This window comes from Danio rerio, chromosome 5 (assembly GCF_049306965.1).
Source record: "Danio rerio strain Tuebingen ecotype United States chromosome 5, GRCz12tu, whole genome shotgun sequence".
NCBI classification, from domain to species: Eukaryota; Metazoa; Chordata; class Actinopteri; order Cypriniformes; family Danionidae; genus Danio; species Danio rerio.
The window spans coordinates 23757326-23766532 of record NC_133180.1 but is presented as its reverse complement, the minus strand read 5'-3'; the positions used below and the strand labels follow the sequence as shown (position 1 = coordinate 23766532).

General features: G+C 36.1%; 2 protein-coding genes across 8 annotated transcripts in view; both read right to left on the bottom strand.

Annotated features, from left to right (window-relative positions):
* The window catches only part of brwd3 (bromodomain and WD repeat domain containing 3), a 134787-nt gene that overhangs the window by 37483 nt on the left and 88097 nt on the right, over nucleotides 1–9207 (bottom strand). The gene's annotated exons all lie outside the window — the stretch shown is intronic.
* The window catches only part of atrxl (ATRX chromatin remodeler, like), a 38978-nt gene that overhangs the window by 1272 nt on the left and 28499 nt on the right, over nucleotides 1–9207 (bottom strand). The window contains exons 24-34 of one of the 7 annotated variants that reach the window (XR_012406049.1): nucleotides 8818–8921; nucleotides 6921–6994; nucleotides 6572–6799; nucleotides 6323–6464; nucleotides 5973–6070; nucleotides 5786–5894; nucleotides 5052–5229; nucleotides 3506–3673; nucleotides 3282–3431; nucleotides 2514–2570; nucleotides 529–576 (exon numbers count right to left, since the gene is read on the bottom strand). Coding sequence is in view for 6 of the 7 variants with exons in the window: in NM_001423350.1 (NP_001410279.1) it covers nucleotides 529–576; nucleotides 2514–2570; nucleotides 3282–3431; nucleotides 3506–3673; nucleotides 5052–5229; nucleotides 5786–5894; nucleotides 5973–6070; nucleotides 6323–6464; nucleotides 6572–6705; nucleotides 6921–6994; nucleotides 8818–8921 (1262 nt within the window). In the remaining variant the exon portion in view is untranslated. 7 annotated transcript variants of the gene reach the window in all.

Below are 9207 nucleotides of genomic sequence, written 5' to 3'. Positions count from 1 at the left end.
CTGAGAAGAGAAAGACACACACAGTTAAGCACTGCAGTCTACAGCTCAAGACTACATTTAATGCGTGCACACACAAACACACACACACTCTCTTTAAATGTTAATCTCAAAATATAATTTTTATTTGTTTGCATATGCAGCATTTTAATTTAAACTATGTATACTACCTTTAATGCGTACACACACACACACACACACACACACACACACACACACACACACACACACACACACACACTCTTTAAATGTTAATCTCAAAATATACTTTTTATTTGTTTGTTTGTTTTATTTGTTTGTTTAATTTAAAGTATGTATGTACACAAAGTCTTATCCATTTATCAACTATCTATTGATAAAATACATAATCTACTTGTAATTAATCTACAGACATAATAAAAATAATAATTTTAAAAGTATAAGCAAATGTGTACACTTTTCTGATGACAAATTTTATGTCATGGGGACCATCAAGTGCATAGAAATACCAAAGCATGCACTGTGCTTTAGAGGTTGAAGGTGAAACTTTACCTGGAGCCCCTGGATGGGGTTTCTGAGTGTGGGGTTCTGTACAGAGACCTGCAAGGGACAAATCATCAATCGTCTGGTGAACTCATATGACTCGAGAAGAATAAGAGGTAGTGTGTTAACATGAATATACATTATTTATATACAGACACAATTAGGTTTTCCATATTAATATCAGGATTAAATGTGAATTCCCCAAGACAGACATTTTCCTGTAATAACATCCTTGTTAAACTAGGAATAACATTTCAATCAGCCAATAAGTTTTAAGAGATACATTTACAGTTTGTTAAGTTTAGACATATAGTTAGAATTATGTGCCTCTACATCATGGTTACTCAACTATTAATCCCCTCTGTTTTTTGCAAATTATTTGCAGTTACAGTTAGGTTTAGGGAAAGTGATTATATTTTCGAACAGAAATGATGTTTCATGATTAACACTGGTTTTAATCCTGGATCACATCCTAGTTGGTAAAATCATGTCCTTTGTGCAAGTGATGTAGTTAAGAGCTTGGAAAAACCTTTCAGGGTTTAAATCAGTCAAGAGTATTTTAATTAAATGTTTAAAAAAAGTCTCTTCTGATCATCAAGATGACATTTATTCAATCAAAAACTACAGTAATGTGATTCAAGGCTGAATATTCAGTGTCACATCATGCTTCAGGGATAATTTCTGTTCTGTTATGATCAATTACTTGTTCAATGAATCACTATAAAATGTTGTTCTGCTTCAATTTCAAACACACACACACACAGACAGACAGACAGACAGACAGACAGACAGACAGACAGACAGACAGACAGACAGACAGACAGACAGACACACACACACACACACACACACACTTTGTTTTCCATGTAAATATTTTTATAAGTGGCCCAGAAAAATGATACACAAAAAGATATGTATCATGATAAAGCAAACACTGTGGTTTAGAGCAGTGGTTTCCAAAGCGGGGGTTGGGGCCCTCTATGGGGTCACGGGACAATGTGAGGGAGGGGTTGCTTGGTGATTTAAAAAAGAAAAATCAAATAAACTATTAGAAGTACTGTATTTTATCCATACCCTCCAGAAGATAAAAAAAACATTCACTAGTTGCATAAAAAACAACATGCAAATAAAAGCTATCAGTCTTTAATTTTCCCTTTGTATTGTGACCCCTGGGGTGTTTACATTATATTAATAATATTAATTGTAATATTTAATATTATTATCATCAGTTGCAGCAGATTGAATTTGCAGCACCATGGTAAACTCTGACACCTTTACAGCATTAATTAGAAATAAAAGTTTAAAACATTTAAAAATCATACACAACTGAAGATAGAGGATGATCATTAAGTGGCGGTCTCCAAAATAAACCAAGAACAGTCTTGTGCAGTAATGGTAAATAAAATAAATGAATAAATGACAAAAATAGTAGTACGATTGTTAGACTGTAGCACTTTTTTGTGCTGTCAATATGCTTGTGTTTTTATAGGCTTTTTGATGTGTGTGCACCATTGTGTGCAACACTTGTATGTTTATAATAACCTCTGTGGATAGTGGGGTTCATGAGTAACTGGAATTGGTATTTTGGGGAACACAGGCTCAAAAGTTTGGGAACCCAAGTTTTAGAGGGATGGCATGGTGGCTCAGTGGTTATCACTGTCACCTCACAGAAAGAAGATCGCTGCTTCGAGTCCCAGCTGGGCCAGCTGACATTTCCTTGTGGAGTTTACATGTTCTCCCCATGCTGGCGTGGGTTTCCCCCACAGTCCAAAGACATGCACAAAAGGTGAATTGAGTAAATTAAACTGCCCATAGTGTGTGCATGTGTAAATGCAATAGTGTATGGGTGTTTACTGGATTGCAGCTAGAAGGGCATCCACTACGTAAAACAAAAGCTGGAATAGTTGGTGATTCATTCTGCTATGATGACCAAAGGAAAATAAGCCAAAGGAAAATGAATGAATGTGCTTTAGAGGTTGAAGGTGGAACTCTACCTGTAGCCCCTGGACGCTGTTTCTGGGTGTGGCTTCATCTGTGTTCTCTACAGATGCCTGAAAGAGACAAATAATGAATGACCTGGTCTATAAATCTGACTCCAGCTAGTGTGCAAACATGAAAACGCATTATGCTGTGTTTCTGTACCAAACTCTCTTCTTTATGAGAGTGTATACCTACATTTACACACACATAAAAACAACCATACAGTAGTCAGCAAGTTGTCCAAAGAATGGTTGTTGTTCAGTAGTTTTAAGACAACTTTAATGAAAATGTGTATGCCCGTGTATAGATTCAAAGCTGAATTTACAGTTTCACATCACACTTGATGATGATCAATCATTTTTGATGTTTAAAAATTTTTGATGTTTAACATTTTGATGTTTAATATCTTTGTGAAAAAAGTAAATCTTCAACATAGCTTTACAGCACATATTTAAATTTATAAATGTTTTACTGACATTGTTTATTTTTTAATTTGTTCTTAAAATAAATTTTAAAAGTAAAACAAAATAATAATATTTAATAAAATAATAAAAAAATAATAATAAAATAATAATAATAATAAAATATTTTGCTACTATTATCACAGTATATTTGAAATTGCACATTTTCATATATTTTAATTACATATAAAGCGGATAATCATCATGAGTTTATTAATAGATTGATCTCTCAAAGAACATTATTTGTGGAGGAAGCGGAGTTGTGAAGTGTGCCACCTGAGGGCGCTCTCCACCACAGCTTGAGCTTCACAGCGTATTCACCTTCTTTTCTGCACGGTACTCATCCCAGGCTTCTCTGCGCTCTTCCTCGCTCAGCTCCTCTTCCTCCCTGTGGTCTAACAGTGAGTTGTGTTCATGATAACCCACTATGAGCTGCTCACAGCTCTGCAGCAGTCGGGACAACACCTCATCCTGACACACAAAACAAGAGTGACGGTCATAATTTGCTCCCGCTGCCAAATCTGTGTCCATGTATGTGTGTTTACCGCAGGCATTTCTGTGTATTTGCTGGGCCGTAGTTCTGGCTGGAAGCGGTACAGCTCATTCAGCTGGCTGAGTGTGAAGTGCCTCTGAATTTGCTGCTGGTCCAGAACACGCGATGACAAAGACTGTTTAGCAACCTGCCGCTCGTAAATCCTCTGCTCCATTGTCCCCTACACACAAAAAAAGTGACAAAATCACACAGTTATAATAAAAAGAAAATTAATTTTGCAACCAGGGAAGATTACACACTAGATAAAGTGTACTCCGACATCAAGGATGCGTTCAGAGATAATATGATGATAATTTCTGCATGGAAGACCACATTGATCAGAAAAAAACAGTAATTCAACAGTGGACTGAGGGAAATATGGAGGCACTAAAAGACTATTGAGTATACAGACTGAGATATGTTGATAGCCTCAATATCAATGAATATGCCATCTCTGTCAACTTACATTACCAAGTGCATGGAGGATCTTAATGTTGTTAAGAACATCTTTACCCGAGCCAACCATAAACCCTGGATGACTGTTGATCTACGCAACTCATTAAAGGCATGAAATCTGGCCTTAAAGTCTGGCAATAAAGAGACTCAGAGGATGGCAAGAGCCAACTGAAACCATGCCATCAGACTGGCAGAGCAGGCACACAGTCAGAATTTTGAAGATTTTCAATAACATCAGAAATATGCGGTAAGAAATCAGAACTATCTTGAATTACAAGACATTTTTTCTGCACATGTTCAGTCTCACAGTAAAAGATATATGCACTATTAATATTTGCACTACAGATCCACCTGAAGATAAGGACCGTCAGTCAGCGGCTGTGTATTTATTTATTTTTTATAGTTATTCTTTATAGAAACTGCATAGCCAATGCTACGAAAATTAATTCTGTGTACACTAGTACAATAGATTTACCGTTTGTTATTTATAAATGTAAACACAAACAGAAGTATTTTTAATAATATATGTATGTATACTAAATACATTTACTAAAACAAGTACAACATTGAATTTATGTCTGCTATCAGTTTGTAAATTAACAACTAATTAAAAGTATTTGATGATGCCATGTCTGAGTGTGGAATCATCGGAGTACCACGATTATCACAGTATTATAAAGCAGTGTAAGACTAAAAGCTGTTCAATGAAATGAGCACTGAAGCAATTGCTGATGAAAGGAGGCAAGGCACAAAAACAGCCAAGCTTTTATTATGCCACAATCCACTGCTTCTTCTGTTCGTAATCACACAGGGTGTGTTATAATGCTGCTCTTTGCAGTTTAATAAGATGCACAATATATTAAAGCGTCTTTGCGTTTCACTGTTGTCTATAATACTAAACTGGAAATTGAGGGAGTGTGATGACAAAGTTCATGTAACTAGTTAAAAATATTATTTCCCTAGATCTGAACATTCTTTGCAATATTAGGAATAATTCAAGTACATCCATCGACACGGTGTTTCAGTGTTCTTTTTTTAAATCTTAATAATAATAAATAAATAAAAATCGCACATATTGTGCCTTTAACAATTGATTTTAATACCTGGGCCAGAAAACGGTAGACAGAAACATGTTTTTTCTGCCCAAAGCGATAGACTCTGAAGATGCTCTGGATGTCATATGATGGATTCCAGCAAGCGTCAAAGACCACAACCCGGTTTGCAGCGACCAGGTTAATTCCCAGAGAGCCGGCACGAGTGGAGATCAGAAACAGCCTCCCTCTGGCACACAGAAAACAGCAGAAGTCAGAACACAAAATGCAGACAACTTACACTAGTTTGGGTTCAGTACGATTTTAAAATGTTTTAAAATAAGTTTATCCTGCTCACCAAGGCTGCATTTATTTTAACAAATTGCGAAATGTTATTGCGCTATAAAATAACTACAAAAGCAGTTTATAACTTAATTTAACAATTTTTTCAGTGATTTTAAAGACATATTTTCAGCTTCATTACTCTAGTTTTAAGAGTCACATGACCCTTCAGAAATCACTATAATATTAATTAATTATTAATGGTAATTAATTAATTAATTATTAATGGTAATAGTAATATAAGCAATAATGACTGGACTAATCATTACATTTGAAACTACATACGATAAAAAAAAAACAGTTATTTGAAATTTTAATAAATATTTAACAATTTATTTATTTATTTTTCAACATTTAATAAATGCCGCCTTGATGAACAGAATCATATTCATAAAAAATAAAATAAAAACTGACCCCATACTTTTAACCAGTTGTGTATATGTGGATGATTTTGTGTGCAGTACCTTATGTTTTTAGTGTTGTTAAACTCCTGAGCCCATCTCTTACGAGCACAAGCACTGGTGGTGCCATCCAAACGATAATAATCTTTATTTTTTACCCAAGATTTCTTTCCTAACAAAACACACAACACATTCTATCAGATACTCACTGCAAAGCAACAAATTTATTGGTCAAACTAAGAGTGTTTACCTTTGTATGGACAAACGTCCTTCCCCCTGCTCTCATCTGCATACAGGAGGAAACTCTCAATAATGTCCAGCGATATTAGAGACTGACTGAACACCAACCTGAACAAAAGAAAAACTGTATTCATGCATATGTCAGGACGTTTTTAATCATGAGAAACATAATACTTTACATGGTTAATCGTTAAATTATTTATTTTGAGTTGCACAGGTCAGGATAAGCATGTTGCTTCATTTTTACAAAGTAAACAAATTACTTGCATCTCATTGGCTTTCTACAATAAATATTAAATAATTTCTGTAAATGTTCTGTAAATCAAAATCTTCTCTTTGACTTGTATGTTTGTTCCTCACACTTTGTCCTGTAGTTCCTCTGCCCAGTGTAAGATCTCTAGTAGCAACTGTAATTTTCCAGAATGCTCCAGTACTTTGGCATCAGCTGCTGTTACAAATGGCAGATACCAGTCTGCAGATGGTCCATTATCCACAATAACCCCTGAACAACAGACAGAGAAAGACACTAAGAGTGAGCTAGACGAATGGACAAAAAAGAAACAGAGAAAAAGAGAGAGACACCATGTGTGTTACTGTGTTTAAATGTACCAGCTTCCCCACCAGGAAAATCTGCTGATGCAGTGTTTGTGGAGTTTGGATTTTGATGAGACCCGGTGACTAAAGAGGCTGGATTGGCATTTCTCCCTCCATCACCCACTAAACCTGTGCTCTTTGCCTCTGTACTGTGGGACATACAATGTAAAAAATAACCATCAATGTAAACCTGGTCCTGTGTAGACTTCAATTTCCAGCAGATTTTTCATTCCATCCAAATAACTATAATAAATATTAAATGTGTTATGTCATTGACATGTAGAAATCTCACTTTAACCAACACATTGCTCTCATTTTAAGAAAAAAAACAGAAGATACACAAGTCTGATATGAAACAGCATACCTTTCGGAGGCAATAGGCTTCACTGATTCTACATCTGGATCCAGCGCTTTGAACACTGGAGCTTCCTCTTTTCCCTGGAAAACAAAAACTTCCATGTAACTTGATTTCATTTAAAAGATTATGATTATATGAAAAAATGTGTATACTATGTGTTTTTAAAGGTTTTTTGAAAAATCTGCAAATCTGCATTTATTAGATTAAAAATCATGCACATTAGGGCTGCACAATATATCGTTTCAGCATCAATATCAAATTGTGTGCATTCGCAATAGTCACATTGCATAGATATGCACAGTTGAATTGGGATTACAGTTTTATGCAAATGTTTGGCCACCCCAGATAATTTTCAGAATTGCAAGCCATAGCCTGCTGGCCTTTCAAATCAGCAATTTCATTTGGATACATTTTAAACCCTAGGGAAAAAGCAACATCTCAGTTCTGACAAAACATTTGTTTAATCAACAGATGCAATGCAATTTACATCTTAACAAAAACAGACAGATGCAAAAACTTGGGCACCCCAACATAATAATGACATCAATCTTTTGCACAGCCACCTTTTGCTGAAATATGAATTCTGAAGTCTTGCTGAAGGCATTTTGGGCCATTGTTCCTTGCAAAATTTCTCCAGTTCCGTCAGGTTTGATAGGTGCTGAGCGTGAATGCTCCTTTTCAAATTAAACCATAGATTTTTGATGATGTTCAAGTCTGGGGACTGGGATGGCCATTCTAGAACATTCTATCATGTCTTAGCACGAATTCCTTGGTATATCTGAAACCAATGTGGTGCTTTGGGTCACTGTCCTGCTGAAACACACAACCCTGTCATAACTTCAGCCTTTTGACTCACTCCTGAAGATTGTTCTTCAGAATCTGCTGATACTGGGTGGAATCCATGTGACCTTTAACTCTGACAAGGTTCCAGTATCTGACATGGTATCCAGTATGCTTGCCACACACCCCAACAGCATGATGGACCCTCCACCATTTTTTACAGTAGGGAGATGGTTCTTCTCCTGAAATGCTGTTCTTTTTCCACCATGCAAAGCTTCTTAGAGTTGTGGCATCTGTCCACAGTATATTTTTCCAAAATGACTCAGGCTTGTACAGATGAGCCTTTGCATACCTCAAACGACACTTCTTGTTGGCAGAACAAAGAAAAGTCTTCTTCTGCATCACCTTCTATTGTGCTGGTAAGAGTGTGCTGGACTGTGAACCCATGTACAACAGCATTATACATTAGCAGCTAGAAGTTCCTGGAGCTCTTTGGAGGTGGTCTGTGACCATTCCAACCAATCTTCAGCTTTGCATTTAAGATATTTTCTGGGTCTATCACATCTTTCCTTTACAAGAAATGTTCCTGTGGCTTTCCATTTTCTTACTATATTTCTGACAGTGGAGAAAGAGACTTTAAAGCTTTGTGATAGCTTTTTGCATCCTTCTATTAATTCATGTTGGTGAATTATCCTGTTCTTTTGAGGTTCCCATGTTGCTACTTTCTGGTTCACAAAAAGGGGAAGCACAACTAGTTATTAGCCATCTTTAAATTCCCTTTTTATGCTTGATTGCGCCCGTGTTAGGATTGTTAAGGTTCCCTGCGTAACTCAAATCGATTTTGTGTTGTAATCAAATCACCATTAAGTGACTACAGGTTTTGAAATCCACACAAAAGAGAGGGTCCCCAAACATTTGCATAGCCTATTTTTCAGGTTCAATTTAATTTCACACATCTTAATACTGCTACACTACAAATTTCTGTCTGAAAAATATGAACTTATCTAGCTTTCTCTAGAAACCGAAAGGCATATCATTGTGATCTTGTCTTATAAAGAAAGAGCACATAATTATGCATTAATTATGCTGACTGTACATGCGCCATACTTGAGTGTGAGTGTACCTTATTCCGGGCCAGCTGAGCAAGTTTAAGACACCAGGGATGAGTCCATATCAAACTCAAAACATGAAGGTCCTGAAACAAACTGTTTGGTCCTGCTCCTTTCCCTAAATAAAGACACCATCTGTGACTGCATGCCACCAATACATTGACTAAAGTCTTGAGGTGATCTTACAAAATCATTTAAAGATTGGCTATAGCACATAATCCTTTAGCGATTTACAGCAATGTCAGTTTTAAGGCCGTTTATATGCAATACTACATTAACAAACCAACCAGGGCTTGACATTAACTTTTTTGATCACAAGCCACTGTGGCTAGTTACTAGCCACTCGCCATTTTCACAAGCTAATATATTTTATACGCATAAATTTGATTTTGACATGGTAAAAA